We start from the raw sequence: 22,266 nt of genomic DNA, 5'->3' as shown, positions 1-22,266 counted from the left end.
GGCAGTTTCTCCCATTCTTCTTTGCAGGACCTCTCAAGCTCCATCAGGTTGGATGGGGTGTGTCGGTGCACAGCCATTTTCAGATCTCTCCAGAGATGTTCAATCGGGTTCAAGTCTGGGCTCTGGCTGGGCCACTCAAGGACATTCACAGAGTTGTCCCGTAACCACTCCTTTGTTATCTTGGCTGTGTGCTTAGGGTCGTTGTCCTGTTGGAAGATGAACCTTCGCCCCAGTCTGAGGTCCAGAGCGCTCTGGAGCAGGTTTTCATCAAGGATGTCTCTGTACATTGCTGCATTCATCTTTCCCTCGATCCTGACTAGTCTCCCAGTTCCTGCCACTGAAAAACATTCCCACAGCATGATGCTGCCACCACCATGCTTCACTGTAGGGATGGTATTGGCCAGGTGATGAGTGGTGCCTGGTTTCCTCCAGACATGACACTTGCCATTCAGGCCAAAGAGTTCAATCTTTGTTTCTCATGGTCTGAGAGTCCTTCAGGTGCCTTTTGGCAAACTCCAGGCAGACTGTCATGTGCCTTTTACTGAGGAGTGGCTTCCGTCTGGCCACTCTACCATACAGGCCTGATTGGTGGAGTGCTGCAGAGATGGTTGTTCTTCTGGAAGGTTCTCCTCTCTCCACAGAGAAACGCTGGAGCTCTGTCAGAGTGACCATTGGGTTCTTGGTCACCTCCCTGACTAAGGCTCTTCTCCCCCGATCGCTCAGTTTGGCCAGGCGGCCAGCTCTAGGAAGAGTCCTGGTGGTTCCAAACTTCTTCCATTTACGGATGATGGAGGCCACTGTGCTCATTAAGACCTTCAGTGCTGCAGACAGTTTTCTGTACCCTTCCCCAGATCTGTGCCTCGATACAATCCTGTCTCGGAGGTCTGCAGACAATTCCTTGGACTTCATGGCTTGGTTTGTGCTCTGACATGCACTGTTAACTGTGGGACCTTATATAGACAGGTGTGTGCCTTTCCAAATCATGTCCAATCAACTGAATTTACCACAGGTGGACTCCAATCAAGTTGTAGAAACATCTCAAGGATGATCAGTGGAAACAGGATGCACCTGAGCTCAATTTTGAGTGTCATGGCAAAGGCTGTGAATACTTATGTACATGTGATTTTTTTTTTTTTTCTTTTTTTTTTTTTTTAATAAATTTGCAAAGATTTCAAACAAACTTCTTTCACGTTGTCATTATGGGGTATTGTTTGTAGAATTTTGAGGAAAATAATGAGTTTAATCAATTTTGGAATAAGGCTGTAACATAACAAAATGTGGAAAAAGTGAAGTGCTGTGAATACTTTCCGGATGCACTGTATATATTTTGAAAAGCACTATACATATTTAATTAACTTGAATGGCTTCACATAAATAATTAACATATTTATTTAAAAAAACATTCATGCATTGAAGACATGGTTTAGGAAAGTTGGTTTTACTTAAATGTTGTTAAATGTACAGAAACCTGCTCAGGACTCTGTACTCATAATTCTGTTCCTTCATAATTGCTGTTCAGCAAATATGATTGAAAGGTGTGCAAATATGTAATATATTTTGTTATATTGTGGTATAGTTATTCAGTTGCGGTTAGCTTGCAAAATGTAAGCTAACTCAAAAACACATAGAAAAAGAAATGTTTAATTTCATGATCTATAGCTTTGGGTAAATACTATAATGTGTAACGTATGATTTAAAAATCATGAAATGACATATTTACAAAGTTACATGAACATACACCATAAAACGATTTTGTAGGTTTTCTACTCAGGCAGTGAATACAGTACTCTTGAAAAGTTCTCTGAGCCAGTGGAATCATTTTGGGCATTCCATATTGGGAGAAAAGGGGATAAAAGAAAAGATAGCATCGTATGTATCCTTCCCCGGGTAGGCAATCCCAGAATGCACCATGATGAGCTTGGTGGAAAAATAAGTCCAAGATGGCGGACGAAGAAAGAGAGAAGTATCCATTATAAATATACTTATAATCCATTAAATACTGAAAAGTATCAATAAATAACAGTTTAATATGATACAAAACCCAACTATTTTACCCTAAATGTGTGTGTGCTGTATTTATGCTCATTAGAGGATCACGCTGTTTCTCTTGCGTCACCTGTATTGAAATCAGTTGCGAGTTGAGTCAAAGTCCCTTTCAAGGCAAGTTAGTCTACTCGGTGGCCATCTTTGGAACTCTCTCTGGCTGGCTGGGCAGCTATTTTTTTATGTAACAAGTGGCATACAAGTACAGCTACTGTCTACTTGAATGGGGAAAGACCAAAATCTCCAAAACGGTTTGTCGAGAAATTTGGGCACTCTAGCAACATCTGTGATTGAAACTTAAAATTGCAAGCAACTTGCGGAAGATCTGATCACACAAGTTGGATTCAGCACTGCCCTTCTGGCGGATTAATTATCTAATGTTTTGAGGATTCTGAGATTTTCACCTGCAAAGCCATGTCATGACCTGCTATTTTCATTTTGATTGTTATTCAATTAAACATTTAAAATTGCTTGCTTTGAGGAGGATAAACAACTCTCTTATTTACATATTTTGAATTAATTAATTAATTTGACACTTTTATAAAGCGCTTTTCTGACACTACACTTAAAGTGCTTTTACGTCGAGAACAGGGAACTCTCCTCAACCACCACTAGGTAACCAGTATATTTTAATATGCTTACTCAAGTGGTTTAACTGCTATTACGGATTGTATTGAACTCCACTTATTAATTTAAAAATGCAAATATAACAATTTAAATACATTTTCTTAATCATTTCTTTAGCAGTAAAGTTATAATAGAGAGATGGTTACACGCTAAACAAATTAATATTACAGTGTGGTATAAAAATTGGTACATCATAAACAACTAGATAAGATTATATATTGGGAAACTACCTTGTAGTAACTTTAGTGGCTTTTAAACAGACAATCTGCCAAAAGGACTATGGCATTGTGAAAACTTGAGAAAACAGCAGCACACACACATACAGAGACACACTCTAAGGGAACCTCGAAACTACAACAATATCATAGAATACTCAGAAGTCAATAATATTAGTAAACATGTTACATTAACTTCACTGGAAAACATAGATACAGTACATCGCGATTTGTTAAACACACAAGTATTGTTAGATTCGTAAGAGCATGACAACCAGTATAAGCTTCAACAACCCTACAAGAAGACATATCCAAGCATTATAACAGGTAATCAACTTTGCCAAAAAGTTAACAGATAAACATCCATTCAGACTGCTGCAATGCTGTCCTGTACTGTGACAGTGACTGACTGAACAGCCAGCCAGAACACGCGACAGCCGGTACTTCTCTGTGTTTACGGACATGACGTTAAGACGCAAGGATCAATGACATAAGCGTGAGATTTCACACCAAATCCGACATGACAGCTCCAAATACAAATTATTTTTGTTGGCTTACCATAGAGAATGGGGGAAGGTAAAGACATTGTTTTGAACACTTGTTTTTTTTTATTTATTTATTTTTTTTTATGTACTCAATAATAGAATCTTCTGTTGTGCGGCTTTGTTTAAATGTGTCTGACTTGCTACAGAATCCTTTACCATCATTTAACAATCTTGAAGCTCTTGATAGGTCAGTTTCAATATGAATGCCACTTTTATTTCCAGAACCAGACTTTTGCCCTCTGTTTCATGTTAAACGACTTATTACAGTTAGTCCTGCCCCAAACTAACACAGTTGGCTGAGCCAACAGCTGACATGTCAGACCGCTCAAACTAACAGAGCAGTATTTTAAGAGCCATGGTGTTTACACTCTTCAAGAAGTCAATTTAGGAATGGATTTTAAAAAACATTACACAGTCAGTGTTGCCTATTTAGATATAAAAAGCAAAAAAAACAAACACACACACACACAAAAAAAAACAGCAACAATAATATAATTGAACCAGTAATCACAGAACAAGTCTTATGTAGTCTGTTTATTTTAAGGGACTTGGGTGTTGCTCTGTTCCTAAATTGATCTGGAAGGCGTTCTGGCCTCGCTGTTGCTATGACAATCCATCTCTAATGCATTAGCGATCAGTTTCTGTTTGCTTGCCAGAACACAGGGTTTTTTTATTTGTTGCCCAGTTGCCTGAGAGGTAGCCCAAGACTAATTCGAAGTCTTATCTCCCAGGAATTCACATATTTGCCTTGAGGCTCCCATCAATGCGAAATCATGACTCATCAAAAGGAAGCGAGCCAACCTGCAATTGGTTAAATCAAAAGCATATAATCTGAAAGAGGAGAGATGTGACCCTTCATGCTGTGTATTATTCAGCATAAGTGTGTTGTGTTTGCTGGAGTACATATCATGAACTTTCGATGGAATATGAAAATGTATACAGTAAGTATCCAGTCTTAAGGGTGTGTGTGTTGGTGTGAAATAAACCGTGGCCTTGTACTTCCCCCAGAAAGGAGATTGGCCCATGCACAAACTGGAGTGCTCTGCAATGTGCGCATATGGCGAGAACTGGTGTCCATCAGAAACAGTGCGACTGGTCGCCAGAATAATTCTGAAACAGGTAAGGATAACCTCTTGGTGTTTGGTGTGGCTTTTTGAATGGTGTTTTGTTTATAGAAGAACCTTCAAATAATTCATTTTGACATTTGTACTGTAATTACAATAAGGTTCTTTTTATTAACATTAGTTAATGCATTAGGTATAATGATCCAGTATTATTATCATTAACGAGAACTAAATCTAAATGAAAATATTTTCGTTAAGAGAAATAAAAACTGAAATGATTGCAAAAAACTGTAAGTCCAAATGATTTGAGTATCCGATTCTGATCGGAATCCGATCTTCATGACTGTCTGCACTGTGTATCGCAACTGATCAGATCCGATTTGTGTGTCCCGTGGCTATCTTTATTTTCTGGCATATCTCCATTTGTTGCTATAGCTACAGTATGACATTGCATCAGTGTGCAGAAAAAACAACGTGGAGGTGAATAGAGATTTTAGCTTATAACATGGCAATGTGTAGCTGGGGTGCTGGACTACGCCTTATGAGGCAGCGGCAGAGACGCTGCCGTCTTCACTGGTATAATAGCTCAAAGTGGTGTGTGGTCCAGACAGACTAGCAGTGACTGGTGGGCTCATGTGGTAGCCACCTTTGATGAAATGATGTGGCTGTAGAACTTCAGAATGCACACTGGAAGATTCCATTAATAATATTCTCAGCTAGACCTACACTCTGCCACCACACAGCTTATTTCCGCCACCACTGCCAGCAAGTTTCCTGCTACAATGTGTGCCATATAACGTGTCTTTACGTAGCCTGAAAAAATTACATACGGCAAAAAGCCACTTGAGATCTGATCAGAGCGTTCAGACCGAAACCTATTTCCGGAAATGTGATTTTAAATAGGATTTCAAACCACTTATAAATGTAGCTTGAAACGGATTCTTAAAATTTGTATTTCATATTAATTCTTTTTTTTTTTTTTTCATCATTCAGACTTGCTAAACATGATTGGATTCCAATTGTATATGCACAAAAATGGAATTTGGACTGACAGTCTGAACATAAAATAATAACTCCAAAACTAACTAAAATAAATTAAAAAAATTACCTTGAATTAATTTGTTTTATTTTTTTATTTTTTTTATACATGGTAGGGTGAATATGGGCAGAGTGGAACACTTTTGGAAATGTAATTTTTTTTTGTCACTTTCAGTTATGATCCAAATGCCACATAGCCTGACATTATCCAGTTGTGCTCAAAAGTTTGCATACCCTGGCAGAAATTGTGAAATTTTGGCTTTGATTTTGAGAATATGACTGATCATGCAAAAAAACTGTCTTTTATTTAAGGATAGTGATCATATGAAGCCATTTATTATCACATAGTTGTTTGGCTCCTTTTTAAATCATGATGATAACAGAAATCACCCAAATGGCCCTGATCAAAAGTTTACATACCCTTGAATGTTTGGCCTTGTTACAGACAAACAAGGTAACACACACACAGGTTAAATTGGCACTTAAAGGTTAATTTCCCACACTTGTGGCTTTTAAAATTGCAATTAGTGTCTGTGTATAAATAGTCAATGAGTTTGTTAGCTCTCACGTGGATGCACTGAGCAGGCTAGATACTGAGCCATGGGGAGCAGAAAAGAACTGTCAAAAGACCTGCGTAACAAGGTAATGAAACTTTATAAAGATGGAAAAGGATATAAAAAGATATCCAAAGCCTTGTAAATGCCAGTCAGTACTGTTCAATCACTTATTAAGAAGTGGAAAATTTGGGGATCTCTTGATACCAAGCTAAGGTCAGGTAGACCAAGAAAGATTTCAGCCACAACTGCCAGAAGAATTGTTCGGGATACAAAGAAAAACCCACAGGTAACCTCGGGAGAAATACAGGCTGCTCTGGAAAAAGATGGTGTGGTTGTTTCAAGGAGCACAATATGACGATACTTGAACAAAAATGAGCTGCATGGTCGAGTTGCCAGAAAGAAGCCTTTACTGCACCAATGCCACAAAAAAGCCCGGTTACAGTAGGCCCGACAACACCTTGACACGCCTCACAGCTTCTGGCACACTGTAATTTGAAGTGATGAGACCAAAATAGAGCTTTATGGTCACAACCATAAGTGCTATGTTTGGAGAGGGGTCAACAAGGCCTATAGTGAAAAGAATACCATCCCCACTGTGAAGCATGGTGGTGGCTCACTGATGTTTTGGGGGTGTGTGAGCTCTAAAGGCACGGGGAATCTTGTGAAAATTGATGGCAAAATGAATGCAGCATGTTATCAGAAAATACTGGCAGACAATTTGCATTCTTCTGCACGAAAGCTGCACATGGGACGCCCTTGGACTTTCCAGCCCGACAATGACCTTAAGCACAAGGCCAAGTTGACCCTCCAGTGATTACAGCAGAAAAAGGTGAAGGTTCTGGAGTGGCCATCACAGTCTCCTGACCTTAATATCATCGAGCCACTCTGGGGAGATCTCGAACGTGCGGTTCATGCAAGACGACCAAAGACTTTGCATGACCTGGAGGCATTTTTCCAAGACGAATGAGCAGCTATACCACCTGCAAGAATTTGGGGCCTCATAGACAACTATTACAAAAGACTGCACGCTGTCATTAATGCTAAAGGGGGCAATACACAGTATTAAGATCTAAGGGTATGCAGACTATTGAACAGGGGTCATTTCATTTTTTTCTTTGTTGCCATGTTTTGTTTTATGATTGTGCCATTCTGTTAGAACCTACAGTTGAATATGAATCCCATAAGAAATAAAAGAAATGTATTTTGCCTGCTCACTCATGTTTTCTTTAAAAATGGTACATATATTACCAGTAAAAAAAAAAAAAAAATTTTCAATACAGGGAAAAAGAATCTTGGTGACCCTATTTTGACCAAATCCCAGAATCTTTTCTGGCAGTGTTGGTAAGGTGGGCCAGAACTAGAACTTTCAGAATGTTCAGAACCAGAACTTTCACATCATAAATCATCATATGTAACATTTACAAACATAAAGTCACCATTTACTTTACCTTAAAAACATTTGCCTCAAATTTCTGTAATTTTCTTTACCATTGCTTTTCCCACCAGTGGTCATTAAATTAGCTCTGCCGCACATCCTGATGTAAAATCATAAATGTAAAACCTTAAAAGGTTCATTGTTTACTTCTCAAATTTGTTTATTTATTATTTTTAACCATTTAAGGAAATACAAATGCATACAATAAGGGTCAAGTTTAAATGTCTCACTTTACCAATTTTCACCTTATATTTTGACATTTGAAACATTTCTAATCTACCTTAATTAAACATGAAAATGCCACTAGATGGGTCATACACAAGACTGCCCTGAGAAATTTAATGACATTAGACATTTTAAATGAAATCAGTAAATGCGTTAGCTTTGGCAGCCATGAAATACTAAAACGAAAATAAAAACGATCTAAACTGAAACTAACAAACAATGTGTGAAATCTAACGAAAAATAAACTAAAATAAATTGAATATAAAATATAAATGAAAACTAAATTACACTGCATGCCCAGTTATTAGGCAAATTGTATTCCTCAGGATTAATTTTATTGTTGAACAAACACAATGCTCTGTCAATCCAAAATGTTATTGAACCTCAAACCTGAATGCTTAACAAAGAAAAAGTGAGTTTTGTCTTTCTCAGGGGAATATATAAGTGTGCACAATTATTAGGCAACTATTAGTGTGCACAATTATTAGGAAAATAAATTACAAAAATAATTTCACCCAATTTAAAAAATAAGAAACACAAAATGACAATTAAATAACATTTTTGGCCTTTCAAAAATATTCAGTGACCAATATAGCCACCCTTCTTTTCAATTGTCATGAAGCTTCCACCCAAGGAGTCTGTCAGTTTCTTGATCTGTTCAAGATCAATTTTCGCTGAAGCAGCAACCACAGCCTGCCAAATGCTGTTCAAAGAGGTGTATTGTCTTCCCTCACTGTAAATCTCACGTTTGAGAAGGGCCCACAAGTTCTCAGTAGGATTTAAGTCAGGTGAGGAAGGGGGCCAAGTCATTACTTGGGCATCTTTGAGGCCCTTGCTGGCTAGCCAAGCAGTGGAGTACTTGGATGCATGTGATGGAGCATTGTCCTGCATAAAGATCATGGCCTTCTTGAATGCTGAGGACTTCTTTCTGTACCACTACTTGAAGAAAGTACTTTCCAGAAACTGGCAGTAGGTTTGAGAGTTGAGTTTTAGTCCGTCTTCAACTCGAAAAGGTCCAACTACCTCATCCTTAATGATAGCAGCCCATAACAGTACCCCTCCTCCACCTTGCTGGCACCTGACTCGAAGTGGTGCCCTGTGTCCATTGGTGATCCAGCCACGGGCCCATCCATCTGGTCCATCAAGAGTCACTCTCATTTCATCTGTCCATAAAACCTTTGAAAAATCTTCATGTATTTGTTTGCCCAATCTTGATGCTTCAACTTGTGAATATATTCAGTGGTGGTCGGGTTTCAGCCTTCTTAACCTTGGCCATGTCTCTGAGCACTTGGCACCTTGTACTTCTGGACACTCCAAGTAGGTTGCAGTTCTGGAATGTGGTAGCATTGGAGGATAATGGGTTCCTGGTAGCTTCATGTTTAATTCTTCTCAAGTCTTTTGCAGTTAATTTGCACTTTTTCTTCTCCATGCGTTTTTTTGCGCCCCATTTGACTATTCGCAACAAAACGTTTGATTGTCCGGTGGTCACACCTCAATAGTTTAGCTATTTCAAGAGAGTTGCATCCGTCTGAAAGGCATTTTACAATGACTTTTCAGTGTCAGTTAAATCTCTTTTTTGGCCCATTTTACCTGAGGTAATGAAGCTGCCTAATAATTATGCACACCTTGATATAAGGTGTTAGTCACTTTCGCCACACCCTCCCTCATTACACAAATACATACCACCTGAAAATGATTGAATCCAATAAGCATTCAAGTTTATATGGTTTGTAGTTGGAAAATGTGCATGGAAATCAGAATACTCACTTGCCTGATAATTGTGCACGCAGTGTATAAATCTAAAACTATAATAACCCTATGAACCAACAATGAACATTTATTTTTTACAGGATTTATAATGCTTGGTTGATGTTAATTTATCAAAAATACTATTCCTACTATTTGTTTATGTTCATAATGCATTAAATAATGTTAACATGTGCACCATTTTATATAACACATAGTATAGTATTTTATTATAAGGCATGCTTTAACACACTGATTTTAGTTGATTGTAACGTAATTCGAAATGGGTCCATAGTTTCAACTATTTCTTGATAACATTACAAGCACATGTACTTTACACAATTATTATTACAGTACATTTAGCGGTTGGGAAGAGTGTTGGTGGTTAAGCTCTGTCACCACCTTAATCTAGCAAACTGTACATAATTGTGGTCACGTTACCATATTTTTAGAAAGAGCTTTCAGCTATCTGTGATTAAGAGATGCACATGTTAATAGTGATAAGCAATTTTTTATACTGTAAGCTGTTTTTACATGCCAAAGTTAATTTACAGCATACTTTGCCAATGTATAAAATCATGTAAAATCATTCTTTCCCAAAATATTAGTCGCGAGTTATTCCCCAAAATGATAGCTGTGGGGTAAACTGTGTTAGATGCGTTGATATAAGCAGTGTCAGTGGCTCAACTAATAGTAAATTTGCTTCTCTCCAAATGCAGGAAATACTTTTATAAAACTGTAAAATATGTTTGAAATTGTTTTACTGCATTCAGATATTATGAATATTACACCTTTTCCTGGCTAATTTATGAAAATGCAAAAATGGTGCAAGAAAGTAAGATGTTTTTAAAACTGGATTCATTTGATAGCAGACATCCTGAAATAGTATATTGGTTTTAACTCTCATTGGCTATGTTTACAGGCAACTTAATAATCCGGCTGATAGCTCAATTGGTCTAAAAAATGTGCAGCGCTGTGAACAGTGCTTTTATGAATTACAAATTGAATGGAAATTACGCAGCACTCGCTGCAGGAACATTTTCTCATCATGTACTCACCCTCATGCCATCCCAGATGTGTATGACTTACTTTCTTCTGCAGAACACAAATGAAGATTTTTAGAAGTATATTTCAGCTCTGAAGGTCCATACAATGCAAGTGAATGGTGACCAGAACTCAGAAGGTCCAAAAAGCACCTAAAAGGCAGCATAAAAGTAATTCTTATGACTCCAGTGGTTAAATCTATGTCTTCAGAAGTGATATGACAGGTGTGGGTGAGAAACAGATCAATATTCAAGTCATTTTTACTAAAAATATCTACCTTTGACCAGCCTCAACCAGTTGGTGGCTGAATATGAAAGTGAAAGTCACTAATCAAAATTCAAAAGTTGCTAACCGCACACTGAATTGCAAAACAGACTAAAAAATATATAACTTTATTAAATTTGCATCCCAAAAAAATTTACAAAGTGAGTTAAAAGCCAGATCAACAAAGGAAGCAGACGTTTCCGCACATTGCTTTCTTCAATGCTCATGTTGTAAAAGATGTTCACCTATTTTAACAAGTCTAAATTGAAAATTGCAACCAGCTGGGCCTAATGAGTTAACAAGGATAGAACCTAAATAGACAAAAAATTTACCTAAGTGGAATCTAGAATCAACATAAAGTGCATGTCACTACCACACCAGAATGTGGAAGTGAAAGTGTAGATTTACAGTACAAATTGACTTAAATATTGATCTGTTTCTCACCCACACCTGTCATTTATCCACTGGAGTCGAATGCTGCCTTTCTGTCTTTTTTTTGGACCTTCTGAGTTCTGGTCACCATTCACTAATTATTACAGAGCTGAGATATTCTTCTAAAAAAATCTTAATTTGTGTTCTGCAGAAGAAATAAAGTCATACACATTTGGGATGGCATGAGGGTGAGAAAATGATGAGAGAATTTTTATTTTTGGGTGAACAATTCCTTTAAGGGTATGGGGGTTCGCACTATATATTTTGCAGGACTCTATGTTCTTTCATGACATCCCATAAAACAAGAAAAAGAAAGTTGTCATTCTAAAATTTTGTTTTCATTTCACATCTAGAACATCTCTCCCCCGGAATCTTTACTTCGTACTCTGATCTAGATATGGCTAGTTATTGGAGGTGGAAATGGGTATGAGGCTAATATGGTTAAGCCAGACATGACGTTGGAACGCTGCTATTCTCGTTGTTTGCTGAGTAAAGTGTATAGCATCAGAAGAAAGCTTTTCTGGCCTTTTTATTTATTTATTTATCATTTTTTTAGATATGTCAGTAAAGCAAAAACAGTGATTACCTTCTTTGGTGCCATACTCGCAGTGTCTTTCTCCAGCTTTCTCTATGCGACTACTGACACTCTTATGCGCAGAAGTTTTGTTCGTTATACATGTAATGTGCATATAAACAAATATTTGTAACGGATTGCATAGTTTAAGGTACAAATGAACAGTACTGCAATCGGATTGAACTTCGAAAATGAGTGCCTGTAAGCATACAGATTTGTATCTATTTTTTCCTTACCTAGAGGACAACTTAAGTATAGAATGTGGCACATCTTATCCCACTCCTACTTAACTTGCTTACACAAACACTGGTAGTTGGGCATTTCCAGTAAAGATGTTTGCATATACTACAGACTAACAATTAAAGTACATTTGAGTCTCTTTTTGAAATATTACATCTAATAGAACTTGAACGGATTTTTGGCCATGGGACTATGTTGAGAGGGCAGCTCTTGGAGCAAATCTGGTGTTTTATAGTCTATAGTCTCAGAACATTTTCTGCTCTAGACTAGAGTACTCTAGTTCATAGAGATTCTCGGTTTGAGTGCTAAAGCACAGGATACGTGCCTGCCACAGTGAGTGTTTACTTGCTCAATCTTACACCGATTTTGCTTAATAACCTGAAAACATGTAAAGTCATTTAAATGTCTGTGACAAGGTTCTTTTAACTCTTTCAAGGAGGAAGCAGGCGACGGGTAACAATCCAACGTGCATGTTTATTTCTCACACCAACTTAAAGAATGCTTTTCAGCTTCAATACAATGACCACACACATGAACACTCTGCTGCTTGCAACTCTTTCTCCTCCAGTGGTCTGAATCACCCTTTAAATCTCTCTCCGCTCTCACTGCAGACACAAAAGCTTTTAGAGGTGATTTCCCACAGGTGCCAACCCATACCGCACTCACTCTCTCGGCCTCGCTCTCCACAGATGTCGCATGGCTATGCCCCCATCACCACATACCCCCATCGGGGAACCATCTGGCCTGTCACTTGCTCTCAGGTCAAGAATGTATTGAATTTCATTTTTGCTGTTTGAAGGTCCCTCCCAATTTTCAGGTAGGGCGTTGAGCACGCCATGCGGATGACACCCATACAATAATTAGAATGCGGAGAACCCTGTGGAGGCTTGTGGGACCTCGTACTGCAAATAATAGGGGCTCGTGCCACTTGTCCGAATTTCAAGCGTCTTCGTGCACGAACTTATGAATCATATTCTTTAGTGTCTGATTAAATCGCTCAACAAAGCCGTCCGTTTGGGGGTGGTAAACACTGGTCAGAATCTATTTAATCCCCAGTAATTTGTACAGTTCGCGTAGTGTATGTGACATAAATGTTGTGCCCTAATCAGTGAGGATTTCTTTCAGAATCCCCACTTGGGAGATTATTCTGAAAAGTGCTTCCACAACACTACATGCTGAGATGTTTGCAGAGGCATTGCTTCCAGATATCGCATTGCGTAGTCCACCAGAACCAACACAAAGCGAGGCCCACATGCCGTCCACTGTAATGGCCCGACGAGGTCCATGTCAATTCGTTCGAAGGGGACCTCTGTTAAGGGAAGGGGGCACAATGGCATTCTTGGGGTGGCTGGTGGATTCACCAGCTGACATTCACGACATTCGGCACACCATCTGCGAACATCCCTGTGAATTCCCGGCCAATAGAAACGGGCCATTGGATGGCTCAGTGTTTTTTCCTGCCCTAAGTGATCCGACATTGGATTATAATGAGCTGTCTGGAATAACATTTCCTGATGACTCTTTGGTACTAACAATTGGGTTGTATCCTCTTTTGTCTGAGTGTCCTGCGTCACTCGATATAGCCGATCCTTGATAATCAAAAAATACAGATATGCAATTGCAATGTCTGGCTGGAGACGTTGACCATCAGTCACTTTTGCTTGATCAAAGGCATGCCTAAGGGTCTCGTCTTGCATCTGCTTCAGAGGGAAATCCCCTGCAGGAATCCTCTAAGGGCTGGAGAAGTTGGCACTTCCCCCTCCCTTATGTCATCCTGATGCAGAGCTGACGTAGATGGCCCCGGCTCCACCTTCCCAGCCAGTTTATCGCAAACCACACATCGACACTATGCTTTTGTCCCTGAATTTGAATGATGACCCACTAATGGGTAATCGCGAAAATCCCCGTGCACACACATTACCTTCACCCGCCGGCTTGTATCCAAACCCTTGGTTACAACCTGAATCCACCAAGGCTTTATGTACCCCCCTTTATACTCACAGGTATCTGGTACCCTCCTGCTCGATCGCGGGCGGCCTGTGGCATCAGGGACCCAGACCTATGTCTCCACCTCCATCATGGGGCATCGGTCCTGGAAATACCCAGGACCCCCGCAGCTCCAGCAGACCAGCTCAGACTTCATGCCCACACCTGCAGCAGTGGATTCACCAGCCTGTGGGGGAAAGCAGAGAGGGTTAGGGGAAGCCAGCGGGATGAACGGCCTACGGACCGGGGAACCTGTTTTGGGGAAGGAATTCCCCATTTCCGGGGAGCAGGAACATGATACGGGGAAGGGGAGGGAGAGGGAAGGAAGAGAGAGAGAGGGAGAAAATGGCTCGCCGTCCCCTGGATACGCCGCTATATGGTCCTCAGCCAACACCGACACCGGACGGTGGCACTGGACCCACTCGTCATCCCCTTTGGCAGCCAGGAGACGAACTGCTCCAGCACCACGATGTTGATGATGTCATCGGTGTTACCCTCATCTTCTGGCGGCAGGCATCGCGGAGCTGTTGTGCAAAGGCAAACGGGCGGCCAACCTCGCTCAAAGTCAGTGTGCGGAAACACTGGCAGTGCTGTTCCGGGCTGCGGCCAACCTGTTGCAGGATGGCTTTCTTCAACTCTGAATACTCCAGGAGGTTGGCAACCGGGAGTTGTTGTGCCATGAGTCGGGCTTCCCCAGAGAGCAGTGGCAGCAGATGGACTGCCTTCTGTGAGTACGGCCCCTTCAGGGCTCTGGCTGTGTGCTCAGAGCTCCAGGACGACCTTCGGGTCATCTTGCCATCTTAGCGAGTGTCACATGGGGTCCTGCTGCTGCTGGGGTCACAGCTGAAGCCCCCTTCTGGGGCAGCAAGCGTCGCGACCTGCCGGTCCTCTGCTGGAGGAGCACCTCAAAAAGCTTCTCCTGCTCCTTCCGCAGCTCCATGAGGGCCTGGTGTTGTGCTTTATGGATGCTGGCGATGGACTTGAAGACTTTTTCCAGCGGCGAGGACATCATGGCAGCGTATCCTTCCCGGGTTTCACCACCACTGTGACAAGGTTCTTTTAACTCTTTCAAGGAGGAAGCGGGAGACAGGTAACATTCCATCGTGCGTCTTTATTTCTCACACCAACTTAAAGAATGCTTTTCACCTTCAACACAATGATCACACACATTAACACACTGCTGCATGCAACTCTGTCTCTCCTCCGGCGGTCTGGATCGCCCTTTAAATCACTCTCCGCTCTCACTGCAAACACAAAACAGCTGTTAGAGGTTATTTCCCACTGGTGCCAACCCTTACCGCACTTATTCTCTCAGCCTCCACCTTCACCACAATGTCTTAAACTGTTATTTTATTAAGGAAAGGTCATAGACCGATCTGCACATCTACACTGCGTGCCCAGTTATAAGGCAAGTGAGTATTGTGATCTTCTCATTATTTCCATGCACATTTTCCAACTCCAAACCATAATAACTTGAATGCTTATTGGATTCAGTCATTTTCAGGTGGTATGTATTTGTGTAATGAATGCTACCAGGAACCCATTATCCTCCAATGCTACCACATTCCAGAACTGCAACCTACCTGGAGTGTCCAGAAGTACAAGGTGCCAAGTGCTCAGAGACATGGCCAAGGTTAAGAAGGCTGAAACCCGACCACCACTGAATATATTCACAAGTTGAAGCATCAAGATTGGGCAAACAAATACATGAAGATTTTTCAAAGGTTTTATGGACAGATGAAATGAGAGTGACTCTTGATGGACCAGATGGATGGGCCCGTGGCTGGATCACCAATGGACACAGGGCACCACTTCGAGTCAGGTGCCAGCAAGGTGGAGGAGGGGTACTGTTATGGGCTGCTATCATTAAGGATGAGGTAGTTGGACCTTTTCGAGTTGAAGACGGACTAAAACTCAACTCTCAAACCTACTGCCAGTTTCTGGAAAGTACTTTCTTCAAGTAGTGGTACAGAAAGAAGTCCTCAGCATTCAAGAAGGCCATGATCTTTATGCAGGACAATGCTCCATCACATGCATCCAAGTACTCCACTGCTTGGCTAGCCAGCAAGTGCCTCAAAGATGCCCAAATAATGACTTGGCCCCCTTCCTCACCTGACTTAAATCCTACTGAGAACTTGTGGGCCCTTCTCAAATGTGAGATTTACAGTGAGGGAAGACGATACACCTCTTTGAACAGCATTTGGCAGGCTGTGGTTGCTCCTTCAGCGAAAATTGATTGTGAACAGATCAAGAAACTGACTGACTCCATGGATGGAAGGCTCATGGCAGTTATTGAAAAGAAGGGTGGCTATATTGGTCACTGAATATTTTTGAAAGGCCAAAAATGTTATTTAATTGTCATTTTGTGTTACTTATTTGTTGCACCTACTCTAAAAATTGAGAATAAACAATTGAGTTGGGATAAATTATTTTTGTAATTTAGTTGCCTAATAATTGTGCACACTTATATATTCCCCTGAGAAAGACAAAACTCACTTTTTCTTTGTTAAACATTCAGGTTTGAGGTTCAATAACATTTTGGATTGACTGAGAGCATTTTGTTTATTCAACAATAAAATTAATCCTGAGGAATACAATTTGCCTAATATTTGGGCACGCAGTGTATTTTTACCTATTTACCCTTAACCAATGTTCTAGCGGCTTATCCAGTGTGCGCATTTGTTGTGCGCATGCCTTTTCACGTTTTGTCTTGAAAGCCAAAGAAAACCCAGATGATTTTAAAACTCACATAAACACAGTCTTGTGTTGTCAGATTATTTTTGTATTAGCTGATTTTTGATAGTTATCAGTGATTTGTTGTGCATGTCTTCTTCCAGTGCAGTTTTAGTAGTTTTAATATAGTTCATTACTTAAATGCGTTTGGGCCCTGTCATCCAACATAAAATACATTGATTGTAATGATTATGTTCCTCTTAATGCCAAAAAACATAACACTCACAAAAAATAGCAACAAAAACAGTATTTATAAAACAGATGCTTAATAATAAGACAAGCATTGGGCATTGGGTCAATCAAATGTCTATAATCCAAGTTTAAGTGCAAAGCTTAGGTTTAGGTCTAGAATTTGCAGTGCTGCTCTGGCACATATGGGGCCACCATGTGTTTCTCATGGATGTTATTTTTTCCTGAATGCATCAGTCCCAGCAGATCTGTGAGTCATTCAGCTGACACATTGAGCTTTGTGTCACACAGCAAGTACTGTTATACAGTTGGCTGGAAAACTGTAACATCTTATCAAACATTCAAACAGGCTTTCAGTGAATACAGTGCAAATTCTGTGCATTGTACCGCTTGTTTGACTGTTTGTGAAGGTCATGTCAGATCTAACTTTAAAGGAGTAGTTCTCTCAAAATGTTATAATTTGTTCACTCATGTCATTTCAAACGCACATGGCTTCTTTCTTATGTGGAAAAAAAATCTTTTTTTTTATGCAGTTACAATGAATGGGGACTGGAGCTAAGCTTCAAAAAGGATGCAAAAGCATCATAAAAGTATCACAGTCCATATGACTCGTTTGTTATATATAAAGTCTTCTGAAGCCATACGATAGGTTTGTGTAAAGACCAAAATATAAGTCGTTATTCACAAAAAATGAATGTAGGGCTGCAACTAAGGATTATTTTGATAATCGATTAATCTTCGATTATTTTGATAATCGATTAATCTTCGATAATTTTGATAATCGATTAATCTTCGATAATTTTATTAAAATATATATTTTAATAAAATAAATATAAAAAATTTTTTTTTTTTTTTTAAACAGAAATGATAAAGGGCATAAGGATTTGGTTTGATTTACATTACTGAATTCATGATTCTATACTCTCACAAAACTTTGAACAAAGCCTGAATCATGAAAAGTTACATTTGAATTTATTCATTCTTATTACTTTCAGTACATTTGCAAAACAGTTTCTTTCATTACTTGTAAAACTTTGTAGAACAAAAATTACTGTTCATTAAAGAGTAAAATGATCCATCAGAGATGGAGTGGGACAAAAAATCATCCCAGCAAAGGGAAATGGTGACTCCAGAATAGAAATGTTAATAATTGTGACCAGCTGAAAAATTCATAATTATGTTAGATGCATATGCTTGTACACTGTCACTGATAACTTACATTTTAAGTATTTTAAATTAATATTGCAGGTTTTAAAAGGGTATTTTCGCTGATTAATTTTTTCTAAACTGTTCTTTTCAAATGTATGTTTATCCAGTAAAATAATGTTTGCCTTGGTATAAATTTACTGGTGGAATCAGACATTACATTCGGCATTATAAGGAGGACTATCAAATATCAGGACCGTTAGCAATATTATACATTATATTCAGCATTATATAGAGTTTAATATAATACAATCATCTGTAAATGCAGTGCAGATTCACTCTCGCACTGAAAAGTCTCATCCCGGTGCTCACTGTATTACAGTACATGCGCTCACATGATGACACTTTGAACCACACACTTTGACCTCTGAGACATCAGCATGACATCGGTGAAAGCTGCACAATTGATTACATTGAAACTGAAAGCGTGGTATGATGTTGCATGAGTTTAATCAAAGTGATTGCACTCCCTTTCTCCATTGCGATCGGTTTGATTGATGTGGATGCGCGTGCTCGCTCAGTTAAGTTTAACAGAGACTCGCATGTGGTAAAAACAAGCAGTTTTGAAAAATACGTGGAAATAGGCGCCTGGTTTTGAATTCATAACATTTATACATTATAAAACAGAAAATATCAGTGAAATGCAAGTCATGTGCTGGAGAGAAACAACTCTTAAGTGCATCAAATGGCACAGTCACACTGTTTACACAGCTAAAGCAGCAACAGCTCCACATTAAACTGTATGCTATGATCTTCTTTGAAGTGTTTATAAAGTGCTCTCGTGCGCTGGACAACTTGGGTCGTGTTTTTTCCGCTTCAGCTTGTCTCCGTTGTTTTTCAAATGAGTTTCATCATGCAACACATTTTCACTGGGCTATAAAGTGACGTCACTGACGGAGCTTCTCTGTGCTCGCGGCATATATCCAACTAATCGATAATGAAATTTGTTGTCGATGATTTCCATTATCGATAATAATCGATATTATCGATTAGTTGTTGGTGTTCTAAATTAATGTATTGATCTTTGGAGTCAGATCTTTACGATGAATTGGTTGATCCAGTTAAAAAAACTGACCCAGTTCTCTTGGAAGACTTGGAATATAGCGCATGAGCTGTATGGACCACTTTTATGGTGCTTTTGCATGCATTCATTTTTTAAGCTTAAAAGCCTCATTCCCCATTCATTGAATGGAGAAAAAAATCTCACTTTGTGTTTCGTGAAGAAAAAGTCATACAGGATTTATTTTTGGTAAACTAATCCTAATCTTAGAAACATTATTTTCTTGTTTTACAGAAAACCCAGACAGAAAGCACTCCATCAGAAAGAGTGTTGGCTCTTAGAGAATTGGAAGCACGTAAGTTTGCAACATAATTTTAGGTTTAATATTTTGTGATGGTTTTGTTTCTATTGCTTAAAATAGGGTTGGAAGTTTTCAGCTCCAAAGTTAATAAAGACTAATGACTTTCCACACCTGTTTAATTACCCTTACCGGCTACCCTGTTGGCTGTGTCAGATACCATATCATGCCTAGAGCTAGAACTAAGTGTCTTCAACTGGGTCTCAGATTTTAACTGGTAGAGTCAGGTGGCAGTCAGAAAGAACATTTTCCTTTTTGATGATAAGAGAGCTGTTACTTATTATGCCCTGAAATTCAATTATATGTTTCTTCTGTCTACTTTATGGCATAGCCTTGATTATAAAGGATCTGGAGCTTTTGTTCAAAATGAAATGTTAATTGCTTTTTCTGCATGTATTGTTAGATTTGGACAAGTTAGATAATGAGAAGAATGAGATGAACGATACAGACATTGCAGCACTACACCACTTTTACTCCCGGCACCTTGATTACCCTGATAATGCTGCACTTACGGAGCTCTTCGCCCAGGTACAGTCAACCGGTTATACTGTGATTTACCATATAGGTTACCTGTGCTTTGGGACTTTATTTAACTGTTGTTGTACTGAGATTTTGCCTTATTTTTCATTATGACCATTTGATCACAAGTAAATGTGAGAGAGGTTGAAAGCTTGTTGTTGCTGTCTGTGAATATGTGGAGGCACTGACACTGTCCTCATGTTCCCCACGTGTTGGACAGGACAAGTCTAGATTCAGCCTATCACAGCTCTCGTCATTGATGAGTTACTATGTGCTCTCACTTCAGCCCCCCAACCTTTAGCTGTAATAAGCTCTGTCACTGTGCCATGCCACAGAGGCCATGCCCTCTTTCTAAGTCTCTCTCTTTCTCATTCATTGCCATCACACATACATGTAGGTTAACACACTTGTAATTACATTGCATTGGTCTATTTATGCTTATCCATTTCATGTACTTTGGGGATGCACCAATTCCATACCTGGACTGGTATCGACACAGTAACTGACCTTTTAAACAGATTGTGTAAATTAGATACTGTGTGTTATTCATGGTCATTACACATAACTGTGACAAGTTTCCAGTGACAAGCAGTTTGTCTGTCCAGACTGATTGTGAAATTGCACGAGTGTCACACAATCACAGCCAATCAGAGGATATTTGATGTTTAATGTACAGTTTTCAGAAGTGTGACTTGGATCAATGAGATTTCACAGTAGTTGGGACTATATGACCAAAATCTTATATCACGAAATGAATAATTTTATATCATGATAATGATATATATCATAATATAGTTACTAACCATGCTGAAATCCACTGAAAGAAAATTTCCCCACGGGGATAAAAGACACTACTACTACTACCACATATGATTTGTGCTATTCCCAGTCCTCTGAAGCCAAAAAATAGTTTTATGTGTGATTTAGGGGGCTTTCACACTGGGCACGTTTGCTGCGGTCCGATTCAGAGTGCGATTGTTCCCGGTGCCTCCCGCAGAGTTGGTCTGGTTTCACACTCACTTGATTCTATCAAACCCCGGTCCATTTGCATTCAATTTACGTCATCACAAACACACATGGAGAACACAACGCGACTCATCATACTTTTGTTTTTTTGTTATTTTGGTGCCATTATGCACAGCAGAGTGAACGACAACTGCGTATATGTGCGCTTCATGGTGTAACTCATCAGATGTCCAGGGGAAGATGGCTTGCTGCTGCTCGCAAACGGCGTTTTTTGAGGAGACAGCTGATTGCAAGGAATTCATTTGCATCTTTTTTTTACACTGCACGCTTACTCACGCTCGTGTCCAATGTGAAGTTATCGCCACTCTCATCTCCTATTATACCCTGTATTTATAACCTATAATAGTATTTATAAGGTGTATAGATAGATAGATAGATAAATAGACAGACAGTATTTATAGTGTCATTACTTTTTGGGGACTTTCAGGAATGTGTGGATCCTAATGATGTCGTCATCGGCTAAAACGCATGCGCAGGTTACTTTACTTCCTGAACAAGTGCGCACCCGAGTCCGAGTTGCTTTCACATTCATGCGAATCGTGCTATAGTTCCATTGCATCTGAACTCAGACCACCTCCTACAGATAGTCTCCGGTTCGGTACCGCGGTGCGCTCCCCGGTCTGTATGACAGCTTTCACATTACCAATTTTTCATGCGAACCGTGTTCTGTTTCGAACTAAACTGCCAGTGTGAAAGCACCCTATGTTGTTGTTCATGGAAAGTCATCTGCTGCACTTCACAAATGTCAATCTCAATTCAACATTTTCGAACTATGCATGTTGCTTTTCGTTTTTTAGTAGTTTTTGGCGTTGTTACATCAAACTAGTGTGACACGTTCTGATCGTGAATGAGATTTTAGAGCTTCAGCGGAGGGGATTTTATTTGTAAAAAAAGATTACATTTTCTTTCTTTCATACAGATTTTCCCCCCAGTGTATTTGCTGTTCTGTGTTCTTTAATAATAAAGTAATGTGTAGGTAGAGGTTTGTTAATCCCAGTCATTCCTATGCAGTGAGGTATACTTCTTATATGATCAAGGAAAAAAAGAACACTGGTATCAGATTGGTACTCTTTATTGGCATTTAGGAAGTTTTTATTAACAATGACCTTGTCACAATGTTTTTTTTAAAGTGTGTAATTTCTGTGCCACTAGCACCACCGAATGGAACTGAAAAAATTAACATTTTCAAACAGCTCTCTG

The 22,266-nt window shown here is 39.5% G+C and overlaps 1 protein-coding gene across 1 annotated transcript in view; it reads left to right on the top strand.

The window, feature by feature from the left end:
* LOC127410894 (N-lysine methyltransferase SMYD2-A) overlaps nt 1-22,266 on the top strand; it is a 29,577-nt gene that overhangs the window by 3,053 nt on the left and 4,258 nt on the right. The window contains exons 3-5 of the mRNA XM_051646131.1: nt 4,439-4,549; nt 19,458-19,518; nt 19,925-20,049. Coding sequence (XP_051502091.1) covers nt 4,439-4,549; nt 19,458-19,518; nt 19,925-20,049 — 297 coding nt within the window. The remainder of the gene's footprint in view (nt 1-4,438; nt 4,550-19,457; nt 19,519-19,924; nt 20,050-22,266) is intronic.

The sequence above is a fragment of the Myxocyprinus asiaticus genome, chromosome 20, assembly GCF_019703515.2.
Source record: "Myxocyprinus asiaticus isolate MX2 ecotype Aquarium Trade chromosome 20, UBuf_Myxa_2, whole genome shotgun sequence".
Taxonomy (NCBI): Eukaryota; Metazoa; Chordata; class Actinopteri; order Cypriniformes; family Catostomidae; genus Myxocyprinus; species Myxocyprinus asiaticus.
The sequence above is the reverse complement of the archived record's forward strand: the minus strand, read 5'-3'. Positions and strand labels throughout refer to the sequence as shown.